At 41.2% G+C, this 17,314-nt stretch overlaps 1 protein-coding gene across 5 annotated transcripts in view; it reads right to left on the reverse strand.

Annotated features, from left to right (window-relative positions):
- The window catches only part of LOC310708433 (cytosolic phospholipase A2 epsilon-like), a 48,804-nt gene extending 37,840 nt beyond the window's left edge, over positions 1-10,964 (reverse strand). For 3 of the 5 annotated variants that reach the window (XM_083506764.1, XM_083506763.1, XM_083506767.1), the window contains exons 1-4: positions 10,834-10,964; positions 10,166-10,267; positions 4,771-4,860; positions 1,452-1,524 (exon numbers count right to left, since the gene is read on the reverse strand). In XM_083506764.1, the coding sequence (XP_083362890.1) occupies positions 1,452-1,524; positions 4,771-4,860; positions 10,166-10,267; positions 10,834-10,935 (367 nt within the window). In that variant the 5' untranslated portion in view covers positions 10,936-10,964. Of the gene's footprint in view, positions 1-1,451; positions 1,525-4,770; positions 4,861-10,165; positions 10,268-10,833 lie in introns of those variants that run through there. The other 2 variants (XM_083506765.1, XM_083506766.1) reach the window with 2 other exon arrangements.
- Between the last annotated feature and the right edge of the window lie 6,350 nt (positions 10,965-17,314).

Here is a 17,314-nt window from a genome sequence, read left to right on the forward strand (position 1 = left end):
CTTTGTCAGCATTGTTAATTACTAGACTGAGATTATACTGTGCTGGAGAGATAAACAAGGAATGTAAATAGGTTGTATATAATAGTAACAGAAATGCTTGTGTCAAGCAATAAAGAAGCTCTTGACTGTGAATTGAGTACTTACATAACAATCAATTTGTCTTACTATGTGTTTGTTTTTGGGGGGGTTAAGTCATTTAGTCTCAAAAAGACAGAGACTCTCTTATTTTACAAAGTGCTATATCTAGAAATATAGTATCCTCTATCAATTAAAACATGGTTGGTGTACCTGTGTCCTCCACCACGGATGTTAAAAGGCGGAGGAAGAGCGCCAGGCAGGCCACAATTTATCCCACCCCCCGAGAGCGGGCCCAAGCGCTGCTCATTGCTCAGTTGGGCCCGCTCCCCAGGGAACAACTGTCCTAAGACTGATGGCATTGGCCAATTGCCAGCAGGGCAATCCAACCAGCCATTGGTTGGATCACTGTGGTCTGGCCACAACACCGCCCACCATAGAAGGTGAGTGGATTGGTTGAACTCCAACTCCCATCAGCCCCAGCCAGCATGCCCAGTGGTCAGGAATGGTGGGAGTTAAGCCCTAGCAACATCTAGAGGGCCACAGCCTAGCCACCTGTGAATTAAAAGAAGGTGGTTGTCCTTCTAACATACACCTTGTAATTTGGAATATCTCATGTTCACAGTATTAGGATCAGGATATCAAACAAGTCAGTCCTATTAATCATTTTCCTATCTAAATCCTGTTGAATAACAGCCTGCTCTTCTGGCAAATAAATAATTACAGCATCATGTTCTTTTGAAATGATACTGTGACTACAGCTAACATGGGAAAGCTTGTTAGTGGCTATTGCAATCGGTGTTCTAAATGCTATATTTCATAATGCAAAGAGTAGCATCTGCCTTTTCCTTCTCAACAGACAGCATAGGCAGGCAAGGAATTTTGGGAGGAATTCCACGTTGTTGTGCTGTGTTGTGGCAGCACAAGTATTTCTGCTTCCCACACAGAGCAACCTCCTCTCTTCTCCCCCTGCACACTGTTTGGGGGTTCTTCTGACCTTTCAGAGCCAATTTTGGGGGGTCTGGGGGGTGCATGGGGAAGGAGATGGGGGGAAGCCCTGTTGTGCAAAGGTGACTTATTGCACTGCCTCCTGCTAGCACACCTGTCTAACTGAATCTGGCCAAGCAACACCAACATGTCAACAGAGCCTACAGTGCCAATGACTACTGTGGCTTCCATTAAACAGTAACAACATAAAATGAATGAAAATATTCATTAAATGTTTTTCACTAAATATATTTATTTAAATATCATTAAATATATAAAAATTTAAAATCAATATTTAAAAAGGATCTTAATATTAAATCAATCCATATTTATATGCCAGCATTTTGTGAGACAGATTTATAGCTACTCAGGATCTGCCAGATACTCACACACATCTGCTCGCTGGAGATTTCTAATTCTTATAACACGTACAGAGAGCAAACAGAAGGGAGGTGCCTGTACCTGAAAGGCAAAGTGGAGAAAGGAGAAATATATAAGGAACACTTAAAGTGAATTTACTTCCTTTCTCTGGGCAACGCTCAAGGCAGTTCACCATGAAGAAGAAGAAAAAGTAACAGATATCACAAAAGCACAGTAGTAAAAGATAAAATAGGTAAAGGTAAAGGATCCCTGACAGTTAAGTCCAGTCGCAGATGACTCTGAGGTTGCGCTGCTCATCTCGCTTTACTGGCTGAGGGAGCCAACATTTGTCCACAGACTGTTTTTCCGAGTCATGTGGCCAGCATGACTAAGCCGCTTCTGGCGAACCAGAGCAGCGCACGGAAATGCCATTTACCTTCCCACCAGAGCAGTACCTATTTATCTACTTGCACTTGACATGCTTTCGAACTGCTAGGTTGGCAGGAGCAGGGACCAAGCAACAGGAGCTCACCCCGTCGCAGGGATTCGAACTGCGACCTTCCGATCGGCAAGCCCTAGGCTCTGTGGTTTACACCACAGTGCCACCCGCGCCCCTAAGAGATAAAATGCACCCACATAAATAAAATGCCATTGGACAAAAGTTACAGAGAAGAGTTGGGGAACTGGCAGGCTGACTCTCCATTAGCCCCAATGAACAAGGTCAATGGGAGCTGTAATCCAACAACAATCTGGGGGGGCACACATTACCCACCCCTTTTAGAGAGCTTGGCACTTCTCTCCTCCCCTAACAGGGTTTGCTCATCCTTCTTCTATACAGGGTCTTATGAAATGTGATTACGATCCCCTCCCTCTTAACTATATTCTCCTTACTGCCACCAGGCCCTGTAAATTTGCCTTGCTTGACAGTACTGAAGTGGGGGTTTTTTTACTTGAAGATACTGCACATTTTTACTTGAAGATACTGCACATCCATGACTTGAGAAGCCTGAGACGTTGGTGATGCCATTTGGACCACTGAATGACATTCTCAGTCTTTCGAGCTATTAACAACTGTGTTGAAAATAAGCTTCCTTTCCATTAGCTGTTTCTCCTGAAATTTGGATGAAGGACAATGTGGCCCTCTTTAAGCAGCATGCCCTCAGCTGCGCATCACAAGTAGCACTCAGCACATGTAGTGGTGTTACATCTAATCAGCTCCCCTGGTACTTGAACACTTGAATAAAATTTATAATATTCAGACACCACATTGAGGAAGCAGGAAGGAGGAAGGAGATCGTTCAAGGTCTGAAGAGCTATTTCATAAGGATTTGCATCCTGAGTCACAGCAGTAGTGAAGGGTAGATGGGAATAAGACCTCTCTCTGGTCTTATGCACCCAAACAAAGAAGCATTAAGGCCTTTTGTTTGGCAGGGCTTATGTTATTTGTCCGGGTGGTAAGAGAATAATCACAAACAAATAGCTTCCACTGTTTGCAGGGAAGAGGAGATTCCCCTGGGGCAGGCAGAAAGAAAGGTGTTGGAGGAAGGTGATTCATGTTGTCAGAGAGGCAGGAAGAGAAGCTGCTGCAAAATCAATGCAAAGGCACCAGTGAAATGCCTAGAAGGAACAGTAGTGGCAAAAAGCAAAAGATGCCTCTTTAAGCTTTGAAATGTAGTGAGATGAAAGCAGAGCAGAAACTGGAGGAGCAGGAGTTTGAATGATATATCGGGTCCTCCCTTAAAGAGGTGATAGGGATGGGAGAACACTCTCGCCATTCCTATGTGAAGGGTATTCCATTAAAGGAATCCAGGGGCTCAATGGTTTGGTCAACCCCTGAGAGGGGGTTGTGCCCGTGCCTGAGTCCAGGGGGACATTTGGGTGGCGGAGTTAGCCCGTTCCCAGCTTTCCACTTATCCAGGTTACCCTTGGCTGACCCAAGCTGGAACCCTGGGTCAGTGCTACCTGCATGGCAGGGAGCTAGTCGAACCAGAGCCTATGCAACCAGTCACTTTCCGTAATCAATAAAGTTGTGGCCTAAATTATGCCAAAAAACCAAACCAAAATTTTGAGTCATGTGTGAATTTATTTAGGGGAAAGTTTTCTGGGTCTGAACACGCAAATGCAATGAAACAAAAACATAGCACACTGATTTGCTGTGGGTTTTGTGGTGTTTTTTTAAACCAACTCATTGCCATTTGCGTTGTACCTATCCTTTGTTCATAAGAACAATTCTAATAATTGCCAGAGATAGCCTCTATTTGTTTTAACCTTTATTGATAACCTCCAGCTGCATTCCAGCCTTGTGTACAGGTCCTGTCCCCCCCATAAGTGCCATGACACACCTGCCAAGTGTCCCGTTGTAAGTGGGATGGCCCCACTTTTTAGAAGGCACCCTGGGTTCTGCTTTCATCTTGGGGTGCCCCGATTTCATGCAGCAGGCAAGGGGGCAAGGGTGAGTGGGGCATATGGCAGGCAGAGATGGCAAGCAGTGAGGGTGAGGGGGGTGGGGGTGGGGAGGGCTGGTTGAAAGGGCAAGGCTGGGAGGCAGCGAGTGGGTGGGAAATGTCCTGGATTTTTGTTAGGGAAAAATGGGAGGGTATGCCATGATACTAGTCCCAGCAGGAAACCATTAATTAAAATTTTAAAAGAAAAAAATAGAGAACAGAAATCTCACCCATTTCCTCCCAAGTGGGCATTAATGTAACATAACGCGGGGTCATCAATTAAAATGTTTCATCAATTAAAATGAAAACTCCTATACATTTTCAGCATGGAATAACTGAGATCACTGGTCTCTACATACAATAGAAGGAATCCGAATGGATATCTTTTACTAAGTATTTCCGCTTCCTGAGCTTAGTCACATAGCAGGTGAAGCAAACTGCATAGTGCTCAAATTCCAAGGTTTTGAAACCAGTGACTTCACTCTTGCACTTGTTAAGGCTTCCCAGCCTTGTGCAATGTAAAATGTTACCACAGGTATCAACTGCATAATTGTTTTGTATGCATCAGATACATCTTTCATTCAACACCTCACACAAAGGATTCCTACAAGTAGCTGATTGATTACGGTCTACAACTTCCTGCTTAAAAGTTACAACCTTTCCTACACAACCCACATGCAATACTGATGATATGATCAATCTACAGAGCATGCATATGCCTGTTTTAATTGTCCTTCCCAAGCTGTTTTCCCTCTAAGAAAATTAACATGTGTTTTCCCTTACAGTGTTTATAACTACAATGCAAAGAGAAGGAGCACAGGGAAGAAATCTGGGACTGAAAATTATAGTAGTTATAATTCTACCCGGAAATCCACACCCGGATCCACTCAAGAATTACACTGACCTTCATTGAAGCTGCATCACAAACATGGCTCACCATCTTGTTGGGTTCAACAAAGATGCCATGTTTTCTCTCATCTTCCATGATTGTGACCTGAAAAGTTCCCAAGCAATGCAAAAAGAGAGAGTGTCATTTTGTTGTTCTTTGAATGCTGAACTACATATGTTTTTATTACTCCCACTTCATGAAGTCGTTCAGCTTGTCCAGGGCCAGCCTTGGTGTCAATTTATAATTGGATGCCAGTTTAATCAACAGGTGATTATGTACCTAATGAAAGAACTGCCCTTAAACTTGGTCAACACAACTTGCAAGTCACAAAGCTGTACACAACCCATCAGCTAGTATGATGTTCCACTGGAGCCACAACCAACACCCTGTTTTTACTGCCTGCCTGGCATTCACATTAATACCTTTATTTATTTATATCACTACAGTTACTCCCCATCCTGTTGCCTACATCTGCACATTAGCAGAATCATATCCCATCATATTTTCCTCAGCTTTATTAGCCACATCCATTCCCCAATGCTTAAATCTATGCTGGACGGAGTCCCACATCTCTTCACTAGTCGTTCTTTTCGAAATGCTACCCTGTCGCTCAGAAATTTGAGCCCCATCTCTTTAAAACTCATTAACTTGAACACAGGCACTTGCTCTTCCTTCTGAAATTGCAGGTTCTGAGCTCGTGTCCATTGCCTGTTTTAAAGGATAATGCAGTCCACACTTTGGGAATGGTTCTTGGCTGTATAAGGTACTCATTCAGCAGTCCCCTACCAAGCCCCATGCCCAGAGCACATTTGTTATGCTCACAGTTGGAGACAATATCTAAATAAATGGAGATATACACTTACATGCAGTCACTGACACTGGAGAAATGCTATGAAATCACTGAGAGAGCTCCAAAGTCATGGGATCATGAATTGATCTGCGTCTTTGAAGAGTACAATATGTTGGTCTTTATTACTCAAGCTGCTCATATTATGAATAGCTGAACATTAATAACCATTTAAGTGCGAACTTATTGTACTACATAATTACATTGTGAAGGTAATTTTGATTTGTACTTGTCCTAGGCTGGATTCTTACATTATGTTTTACATTATTTTTATTCATTAAAAATAAAAACTGAGCTCCAAAGTTGAAAAGGCTTGAAACAAACAAAACAAAATCCATTCCATTCCATTTTCTGGAATGCTTTTTCAGCACCTAGAAATATTATTTGATTTCTTTCAAAGCTGGTTTAGCAACATTCACAATCCTTATTACTTTTTTCTCATGGAGCTTTTCCAATGTCAAGCAACTAGTGTAACTTCCTTATTAAGTGCCTTGGTGGTAAGTATCCTATAACTGTTTTTCAGTAAAGAAATGAAAAGGGGGCACTTTTACAATTAAACAGGAAGTCTAAAAACCATATTTTCTGCGTTTCCAGAAAATGAGACATGGTCTGGCTTGCTGTGTCATCTGAACCAGGGCTCATGATTTGTTTTCCCCAAACAAACCACAAACGGCAAGACAATAACAAACATTCGTTTCCGCTTGTGATTTGTGTGGTGAAAAACAAACTACGACCCTGAGCTAGGACAACATAACAAGCCAAACCATGCCAAGTGCCCTGGCACTGCAGCAACAGCAGGAGCAGAATGAAGCTCCCACAATTTCAGTGGCATACAGTACATGCAGCACATTGACATTGCGCCATAGGTTATTTGAAAAAGGTGGTTAGTACTGTCAAAACTTATTAAACCAACCCTTATTACACCAATAAAAGCCCTATCTGACACTAAACAGCACTTGCAATTCCAGATTCTGGTGGTTTTACACTTGTGAGATCACATCCAGGAAGAGGAAGAATCTACACACAGATATCCAGATATATGTATAAATCTTGCAGAAGCAATAAATGAATCAAAAACTCATATAAGCATGGAACTAGGGATGGGAAAATATGTCCATTTCACTTTTTCAGCTTTTCCAATCTTCAGAGCTTCACATTTCCACATCAGTTTGAGATTTTTTTAAAGTCCCCTCTAAGATTCTTTCCCATTCTGGTGCTAATTTCTCCTAATATACACATTTTATACGCAATTTTGTACACATTTTTGCATATATTTCCTCCTAATATAATGCCTTTTTGCATGTTGCTTTTACAGATATATGCATTTTTATGTATACTTTTATCTTAGCAAATGCATTTTTTTACACATTGCTTGGGTGAAGAAATGCATTGCAAAATTCAGATTAGTGTGAATTTCGAAGGTTGGCACTGTTAGGTTTCTGTTTGTGCCACTGGTGCAGTGCTTGGAGTCACAGAACTCTGTGTACATTCCAGGGATTCCAGACTGTTGGAAGTCTCACAGGAGACGGGAGACGGGTGTTTATATTACTGGTTTCCTGTTCCTTTGTTCCTGTTGCCTCTCTGCTTTCACAGAGAGAGGATGTATTTTTCTTTTCTGTCTGCGTAGTTAGAAATAAAACTCTGTGCAATGTAGCTCATATTTCTCATCCTTCCCTGCATGCTGGATACTCTGCGTAATGGGGAAACGTGCCTGGAGCCTCATCAAAGGCTCAGGTCGTTTATCACGTCAGAGGACTCGACCGGAGGAGGAGTTTAGTCGAACGCAAGGTCCGACAGGCACAAACACGGTTCTCCTTCATGTTACACTTAACAAAAGTTCCCTGATATCTCTCTTCTCCCATTATTTCCATCTAAAGATTCCCCAAGCAATGACAAAGAAGTTATTTCCCTCTAAACCATTTCATTATGCTCTTTGTATGCTGAATTACATGTGTAATTACCGGTACATGTGTTTTATTAACTGCAGTTCATTAAGTCATTCAACTTGTCCTGCCTATTTTCCCAGTCCTCTGTTCAATTTACAGTTGGCTATCAGCTTATTCAACACTCCATCTGTTCCCCAGGTAACTAATAAAAAAAAGTGCTCTTAAGCTGAGTTAACACAACCTGCAGGCCACAAAGTTGGATACAACCAACCAGATAGATCTAATGGTCCACTAGGGTTACAGTTAATGCCCTGTTTAGTAGTTACACTGCCATGGTTAGTCCCCACTCCATTGTCACCCTAACATATTGCCTACATTATTAACAATAATATTAATATTAATTCCATTTCTATACTGCTTTATATTTTTAATATTAAATAATCTCAAAGCAGTTTAAAACCTATGTTAAAACATCAAATAAAACAATCTGGAATAAAACATCACTGAAGAAAGTCCAGCATACATTTGAAGAAACATGATTAACAGGAAGCTAAAATACCATTTCAAAATATTTCAGAATGAAACATTACAAAAGAGGTCAACTCAAGAATGTTGTTAACACAGCAGAGTTAACAACCACCACTTTATCTTAAACATTTCAAAAGAGCTTAGTTAGCTGCATTCATTAGTCAATGTTTAAACCTATGCTGTGTCGTGTCCTGCATCTTTTCCTACTCATTCCTTTTGAAATGCTATCCTGTCACTTACAATGTTGGGGCCCATCTCTTTAAAACACAGCTGCCACATACAATGATTCAACTTTTTAAAAAATCTAGGAACTCAGAACTCAGGTATCATGGGTGATCTCGTTTCCCTACACAAAGGAGTATCCAGATTGTATTTTGAGAATAACTCCCAGGCATAATTAGCCATACCAAATCCATACCAAACACCCCAAACACGTTATCTGGGCTCAGAAATGGAGATACCATCTAAGTATGCAAAGATACAAGTGTACACTTGTATCGAGTAACTGCTGTAACAGAAATCCTATGGAAACGCTTTGAAGTAAATTGGTCATGAAAGTAATTTTGGCAGGAGCATTTCTACATGGGTTGAATTCTTTCTTCAGTTAGCATGTGACCCAAATTTTAGCCTTTGTTTGATGTTCAAACAAGTTGGTATTCATCTGTCTTGAGAGACAATGGAGTGCACCTCGGGGGGTGAAGTCAAAGCACTATGTTAGCAGGGTAGAACCTTTGGTGCGGGACACATCATGCTCCTTCTGGGATAGTTTGTCCACCTTTTGTCCCCACCCTGCACTCAGCTGTCACCTGTGGCTCCTTAGAATCTGTCTCCAAGCGACAGTGGCCACACCCCAGGAAAAAAACAGGTCAGCTGCATTACAGCAACATAATTTGAAAGAGGAATTGCTGTACAGCTGTTTCCCCCATTCAGTGATTTTGGCAAAGAAAAGATCAGAGCATTAGGCCTGCCAAGAGAGTTTTGCATATGACCTGAAACTAATTTCAAACCAAAGTCTGGTGAAGCCCTAACAAAGTTTCAAATCAGTAAGAATTCTAGAGCACCTTGTAGGCCATTCAAAACTGTGAGACTGAACCCACTAGTGTGTGGTGTGCAGTGAAATGTTTCATAGGGAAACAGGGGCAGAGGTGCCAGCTTGTGAGGGCAATGGGGGGGTGACGTCACGATGTCCCCGACGTTGTGCGTGTGAGCATCGCAGCTCCTTAAGCCGGGCAGAAGCTTCCTGGACACTGGAAAGGAGATGCCAGGGCCCTGCTGCCTCCTTCCTAAAGCCAGGTGGGCTTTGGGAAGGTGGCGGGAGGGCTCTTGGACCATTTAGGCAATTAGCCTAGTCCCCCTAGTCAACTGACTACACACCACTGGCACCCACTGCCCCTATCTCCCCAACATTCACTGAGTGGGCCTGCAGGCACCACCAAGCCCACACATGAACAACTTGTATGCTGATAGCTCTCTCTGCATGAGAGGACCTAACTTTTTGCAGGGTTCCCAAGCACACAGACGTATGAAGGTGCTTTATACCAAATTAAATAATTGGTCCATCTAGTTCATTATCATGAGCACTAACAGACACCAGCTTTCATTTTTTTAAAACAAACCTTTTTAAAAGGTTTGAAAAGCACTTAGCAATAAGTCTCAAGGAGAAATTGGAAATGTTGAGGATGAAAATGGCTTACAGCTTCTCTGCACTTTGCCTTGACTACGGATCCTCTATTAAATTCCCTTTTGGCAATATGAGCCACTAGTTTTACAGTCACAGCAGGTAGAGGTCATGGGAGCGCTGTGTAGCTTTGCCATCAGTGGTATCACAGGCACGTTCCACTATGAGTTTGTGTAACACACACAGCATTTATTCCATAGGTGGTCCTGCTAGAAAGGGAGGAGATCATACTTCTTACAACAATATACTTATGATATGTAGGTAGAAACTAGATTCCTCAAAACAATGGGCAACATGCCAGATTACTTGCACTATAATATTCCTGAGGGATATTAGATAATATATTGTTAGCTGAGATGTTGACCCCACATAACTGTATGTTATACTCACATATTAAGAGCCCTGGAATGATTATATGAAAAGATTCAATCAGGTATAATGACAAAGTTAGGGCATGCAATAAAAACATACATTGTCTGGTACCTGACTTTCAGCCCCATATGGATTTTCAGTTCCAAAAAACTTCCTCTTTGCTTCTCCATTTCCATATGTATTTGTTTTAGTGTTTGGGTCCTAGCAGGCAAAACAGAATCTCAATGGATCTAAGTTACAAACACATTATTTTTAAAATAAAAAAATTCCTTCCAGTAGTACCTTAAAGACCAGACTTCAGATACCTGAAGAAGTGTGCATGCACACGAAAGCTCATACCAAGAACTAACTTAGTTGGTCTTTAAGGTGCTACTGGAAGGAATTTTTTTATTTTGACTATGGCAGACCAACACGGCTACCTATCTGTAACATTATTTTTATTTACGCTATATTACATACCTGTGGTAGAACCAACATAGAAAGATTTGTAACGTAGGCACAGCAATTCTACAGTGATTCTGCACTGAGATGCCAGTGGCCAGACACCATCCTTGTTTGCAGTATGTAGGTTCTGACATATTTGAAAAATAATACCCTTCAAGCATGAAATCTGTTGGCTACCAGTCTGTGAGATGCAAAATTGATAAAAGTATACAGTTAGGTATACTTTACTTACTGAGTTTGCAGTCCCTCTTCCATCACAGTCACAATAATTATTTCGTTTGTCTCACTCAAGCAATAAAGCTAATGTTGAAGACATTCCTTACCAGAAGAATATTGGCTGGTGAACCCATATAAATCTCGGATGTGTACACTGCAGGTGGTGCTTTGACCTCAGAGTCCAAAACTGAGAAGGATCCTTGAAGCATTCATAGAGACTTTGAACCAGTTAAGGAAGATGAACAAGTGTATAAAAAGTGATTCAGAGCTGCACCCCTCTCTCACTTGACAGGTTTCAGGAAGTCTCCTCCTACATTCCACTCTCTATCCAGGCAAATCTGTCAGGTTATTTGCTTATGAAACAATTACCCTGTACGATCCTTAGCATGCCTCCTCCAGACTGCCAGTTCTTTCCAGGAGGGATTCATGCGCACATCAGAATTTTAGATTTGCACAATAAAAATGAGTGAAAGTGCCCTGTCACCCCAGTACACCAGATCCACTTTAAACAAAAAAAAAAAAAAAAAACCTGCTGTTTTGCTGTATGGAAAGTGAGGGGGAAATAATTTTTCAGGTTTTGAGACTTTGCTACAATGCATAAACTCTGTTATTAATTAGGTGAGTTTTATCCTGTTTTGGAATGTGAAAGTAGGGGATGTTATAAGGCCATACACACACAAAGTATTTTTCTTTGTAATAATATTTTTTAAAAAGAAAAAGAAAGTGAGGGGGGAATAGACTGAAAAGTGTGGAATAATGCAGAGTTATGACAAGCTTAAGGAGAAGGTGCGGGACTGGCTACATTACTTTCAAATAAGAGAGGTCTATAACTTGGATTAAAAAATTGGTTTTCAGGTGGAAAAATCAAAGTTGGAAACAGAACTGTTAGAACCCAATGTAAAGATACTTTCGAGAATGTATAATCTGCTGTTGAAATGGAATACTGAGGAAGAAACAGTAAAATTGGCAATGATAAAATGGGCACAAGACATAGGTCATAATATTATGTTTGCTGACTGGGAGAAGTTGTGGACCACCGGGATTAAATTTACGGCATGTAATGCCTTAAGAGAGAATATAATGAAAATGATGTATAGGTGGTACATGACCCCAGTCAAGCTTGCAAAAATATATCATTTGCCTGATAACAAATGTTGGAAATGCAAAGAGATTGAAGGTACACTATTTCACCTTTGGTGGACGTGCCCAAGGATCAAGGCCTTCTGGGAAATGATATATAATGAACTGAAAAAGGTATTTAAATATACTTTCCCGAAGAAACCAGAGGCCTTCCTCCTGGGCACAGTGGACCAATCGGTGTTAAAGAAGGATAGAACTTTCTTTATGTATGCTACAGCAGCAGCAAGAATTCTCATCGCAAAGCATTGGAAGACACAAGATCTACCCACCTTGGAAGATTGGCAGATGCAACTAATGGACTATATGGAAATGGCGGAAATGACTGGCAGAATCCGAGACCAGGGAGAGGAGACGGTGGAGGAAGATTGGAAGAAATTTAAAATTTATTTGCAGAAATATTGTAAAATTCATGAATGTTAAGGACATTGAAATGAATCGCAGGGGTTTTAGCAACAAAGTAAAATGTAAGATTGGATTAACAACAGATAAATTAATAGGATATGAATTTGCTGAATTAATTTTTAAAAAGGGATACAAGAACGGGAGACATGAGGAAGTCCGGAAAATAAGCTAATTGAAGATGAGAAATTAAGAAAGAGGGAATTTTTGTTTTTTGTTATTATATGTGTTTTTATCTCTTTTTTCTTTTTCTTTTGATGTGTTTAATGTCTGTATTTTTGTATTGTATTGTTTTTTGTGATTTTGTATTTTCTTTGTCTTTTATTGTGAAAACTTAATAAAATATTTGTAAAAAAAAAAATGAAAAGTGTGGAATAAATATATGATTAACAAGAAGACATGTAAAATACACCATAAGCAAATCAGAATGAATGCTTGTTGTCATATAACCAACCACCCTGTGAAATAATCAGAACGGATGCTCAGTAAAACCCAGACATACTTTAGTCACCATGTAAGCTTTGTACAAGCAAATTGGAATTACTTCTAAAAAGGTCTAAACAGGCCATCTAGAACAGTCCTTAGATAATCAAGGATATCATGCTCAAAACTTGCACATTTTCAAAAAAGAAAAACCTCAATATTTGGTGACTTGGAGATGAACCATGATAAAAGAACACTAAACAAATCTGTTTCCTGTTAAAATTCTGATTTGTGAAACAGCCCCAGGGTTACCACCAACCTTATTGGACAGGGCTCCTAATCCAATAAAATTTGCAAGCATAAATAAGGCATGTAGAGGAGAGATATGCAACCAGATGGGCTTTCAGTTAGAAGCAGAAAGGAAGAGAGTATTAGTGGGGCTGTGAGTGAAATTCCTTCAGCCATAGCCCTCACTGGGTCGAATCTCTCCTATCCACAACTCAGTTATGGATAAGGTTGATCTGGCATATAATAATAATAATAATAATAATAATAATAATAATAATAATAATAATTTTTATTATTTTTATTTTTACCCTGCCCTCCCCAGCCAAGGCCGGGCTCAGAGCGGCTTACAAGCAATAATAAAAACAAGTTTAATGATTACAACTTAAAAACAAAATTAAAATACAACATTAAAATATTGAAACATTAAAATATTAAAATGTAGCCTCATTGCAGGAGGAGAAGGAAAGGAAAAAAGAAAGGGAGGGAGGGAATCAAACTGGCTCCAAGCCAAAGGCCAGGCGGAACAACTCTGTCTTACAGACCCTGCGGAAAGAAATCAGATCCTGCAGGGCCCTGGTCTCATGAGGCAGAGCGTTCCACCAGGCCGGAGCCAGAGTTGAAAAGGCCCTGGCTCTGGTTGAAGCCAATCTAACTTCCTTAGGGCCTGGGACCACTAAGGTGTTGCTATTTATGGACCTTAAGGTCCTCCATGGGGCATACCGGGAGAGGCGGTCCCGTATGTACGAGGGTCCTAGGCTGTGTAGGGCTTTAAAGGTCAAAACCAGCACCTTAAATCTGACCCTGTACTCCACCGGGAGCCAGTGCAGCTGGAAAAGCACTGGGTGAATACGCTCCCATAGCAGAGACCCCATGAGGAACCTCACTGCAGCATTCTGCACCCTCTGGAGTTTCTGGGTCAGCTTCAAGGGCAGCCCCACATAGAGCGAATTACGGTAGTCAAGCCATATATAACCAAGACCTCGGTGGGTGAGCAGCAAGGAGTTAGTATTCCTCAGCTGGTACGCCAAGGTACTTGGTCCAGCATCAAGAAAGATTTGAAAGCCTTGCCATGGACCATAGGAATTTGATTTCTCTCCCCCCCCCCCGCTTCCTATCCAGATGGGTACGTGTCTAGAGTGTTTGCACCTTGTACTGAGACAATGAGACACATTGAGGATTCTTTTGCCATACCATCCTTCCCTTTGTTCAACACCCTGAGCGTACGGAGCTGGTCTTGGACATGATATTGAGCAACCCCAGGCTATCGATACTGGGGGACATTGATGTTCACACTATAAGGCCATTAATTCTGGGGCAGATCAGAACATTATGGCTACTATTATAACTACAGGGATGTCTCAACATGTCATCGGTCCAACAGATGTAGCAAGGACACACATTAGGACCTTGTTTTCTCATCGGGTCAGGAAATGGGTGATCTAAGAATGTACAAGTGGGAGCTTAGACACACCTCTGACCTTTGACATCTGACATGCGTGTTGCCAGGGCTCACCCTTTTGTTGTGAGTTTAACCTGTTTTAACTGTTTTTAATTCTGGGTTTTAGATTGCTGGGACCTGCCAGTAAAGGCTGGGTAATAAATAAAATGAAACAACCACCACAACCACATGAGCTCCTGTTTGTCCTTTGGCAAGCTGGGTTCACTGACAGCATTCTCCACTGGAATTGGCTTCACTAAGGAGTTCACCACTGAGAAATCCCAATGCAGCCAAGAGGGCCTGCTGCCAGGGCAGATCAGTTAAAAAAAACTCCACTATTGCTCATCTGTTACCACCAGGCAGGTGATAAACCAAAGAGGGTGGGGTGAAAAGTCAGTCAAGTGGACCATCTGCGGGTGAATGTCTAAGCATGGCAGCACTCATATCCATTTCAAAATAGATACTATTATTCAATCATTCACCTCTAATGCAATTTAGATGCTCTTTGATTAAGCCATTGGGTGTGACTAATTCAGAGAATTCTTGCCTGGTATGTGTGTGTGCTACTAATTCTGCAGTGACATGAATAACTGATGTGCCAAGTCTAGTATCACAAAATAGGATGCATCGTATGGCTCTGGTTTCCATTGTTGCTTCATTAAGAACACGAAAGCACCGCTCATATACGGTGTGTATCCTACATTCCTGGATTCCTAAGCATTCGTGAATCACCACGGCAATTAAGGGTATCTAAAAAGAAATCAGCATGTTGCCCTTAGCGCTCTTCTGAACTTGCACCCCGGAAACTGGATTCCTACCAGCTCTTGACTTGTCTGAATAAAATATGCAAAGTAATTCTAAATGTTGAAATCATGAGGGCATGTGTTTCTTTAAAATTTGTGAAGGTACAAAGAGTCTCCTTTTAATGATACCACTAGGAGTCAACGGTGGGAAGATCATTTGGAGAGATTGCACTTCTTCTGATTCAGAGAAAGAAACAGGTTTTAAATAAATTAATACGAGCATGCATACAATCAGTAGTTGTTGTTTTTTTAACTGAACAGCATGAAAATTGGGGTGGAGTTTTTTTATTTTAGTGCAAATATTGAATGATAGGAATATCCCAGGGAGTCTAGAATTAATATATTTTATTCACACTGACAGCCAGAATTGTTCCTCTGCTGTATTTTCCTACAGGGAAAAAAAATCAATTTTTAATAAATGCACTGCTGCATACAATTAATTAGCAATACAATGAGTAGATGCAATACTAGCCAAAGTGTGAACTTTGTAAATTGTTATCAATTGATATATTTTTATTTTTAAGGCAACAGTTCCTAGGAAGTATGCATGCATGTATAACTGATATACCTACGGGACCGCCCCTCCTGGTATGCTCCACGGAGGACCTTAAGGTCCATATATAGCAACACCCTAGAAGTCCCGGGCCCTAAGGAAGTTAGATTAGCCTCAACCAGAGCCAGGGCCTTCTCAACACTGGCTCCGGCCTGGTGGAACTCTCTGTCTCATGAGACCAGCGCCCTGTGGGATCTGATTTCTTTCCGCAGGGCCTGTAAGACAGATTTGTTCCACCTGGCCTTTGGCTTAGAGTCAGTTTGATTCGCTCCCCCTCTTTCTTTTTCCTTTCTCCTCCTGTGAAGAGGCTGCATCGTAATGTTTTAATGTTATATCTTAATCTTTTAAATTGTATTTTAATCAACTTTTTTTTATTATTGGTTGTTAGCCACCCTGAGCCCGATCTTGGCTGGGGAGGGCGGGGTATAAATAAAAAAATATTATTATTATAAAGACATAGCTTTCACAGCCTTCTGAAATAAGCTATCCATTGCCCTTTTGTTTTATTTAAATAATGTTAGAAAGTTTGTGTTTTATTATACAGTATTTACAAACACCCTGATAAAAATAATTTCCAACTAAATCTTTGAATCTGCTTCATTAGAACATCTAAACTGCACTAAGTGTGCTTTTCCTATTCAAATATTTTAACTGGAATATTTTTGGCGATTGGGGAAAACACCGAAATATTTATACAACTCATAAAATTCACCCAGTGTATGTTTTAGTTTTAGTTATTCAATTATGTCAAGCAAACGTACTCAATCAGATTCAAGCTGATATGCTGTATCAGAATATTTGCTGGCAAGACATTCTAGAAAACCCATCTCAATATTTCATGAAGGATACCATGGTCAATGGTATCAAAAGCCGCTAAGAGATCCAGCAGAACCAGGAAACAGCTTTCACCTCTGTCCCTAGCCTGCTGGAGATTGCCAACTAGCGCAACCAAGGCGGTTTCAGTCCCAATGATACCTGAGTGTCATTACCTGGGACCCAGGTGAATGTCATGACCTGAGGCCCACTAGGGTCAACACAGCAGGCAGGCATTTTTGAGCATACATTGCTCTCATACATTGCTTTCACAGCACTAATGTTTCTGTTTTGAGTTAGTCTCTACTGAGACTTACAGTCCAAGTGGCTAGCAGGACACCAAGGAGAGGTTGTGCTGATTAGGAATGCAGGAAATCTGACAAGTTCCTTCAGGCTAGCTGGAAGGTGAAGTACAGAGTACCCCTATACTGACATGCTCTCACCCTCTGTCACAGAACACGTTTCTAATGCACAACTGGCCTCAGCCTGCTAAGTGCAGAGCCTGCTGAAACATTTTCCCAGGCACAACCACAATGAATCTGTGCCATTGCCCTAGCTAAGCAGAGATTTTTCATGCACCTCAACCTGTCTTTTTGCTAACAAGCAGGGCCTTGCCTATCAGCTTCACATACCAGAATGGCGAAGTGGCCTTGAAGAGACTGGAAGCTCCAAACTGACCGCTTCCTGTAACAGACTACCAAAAATGCAGCATTTTGCACAAGACAGAAGAA

The sequence above is a fragment of the Podarcis liolepis genome (assembly GCF_965112155.1).
Source record: "Podarcis liolepis genome assembly, chromosome: 1".
NCBI classification, from domain to species: Eukaryota; Metazoa; Chordata; class Lepidosauria; order Squamata; family Lacertidae; genus Podarcis; species Podarcis liolepis.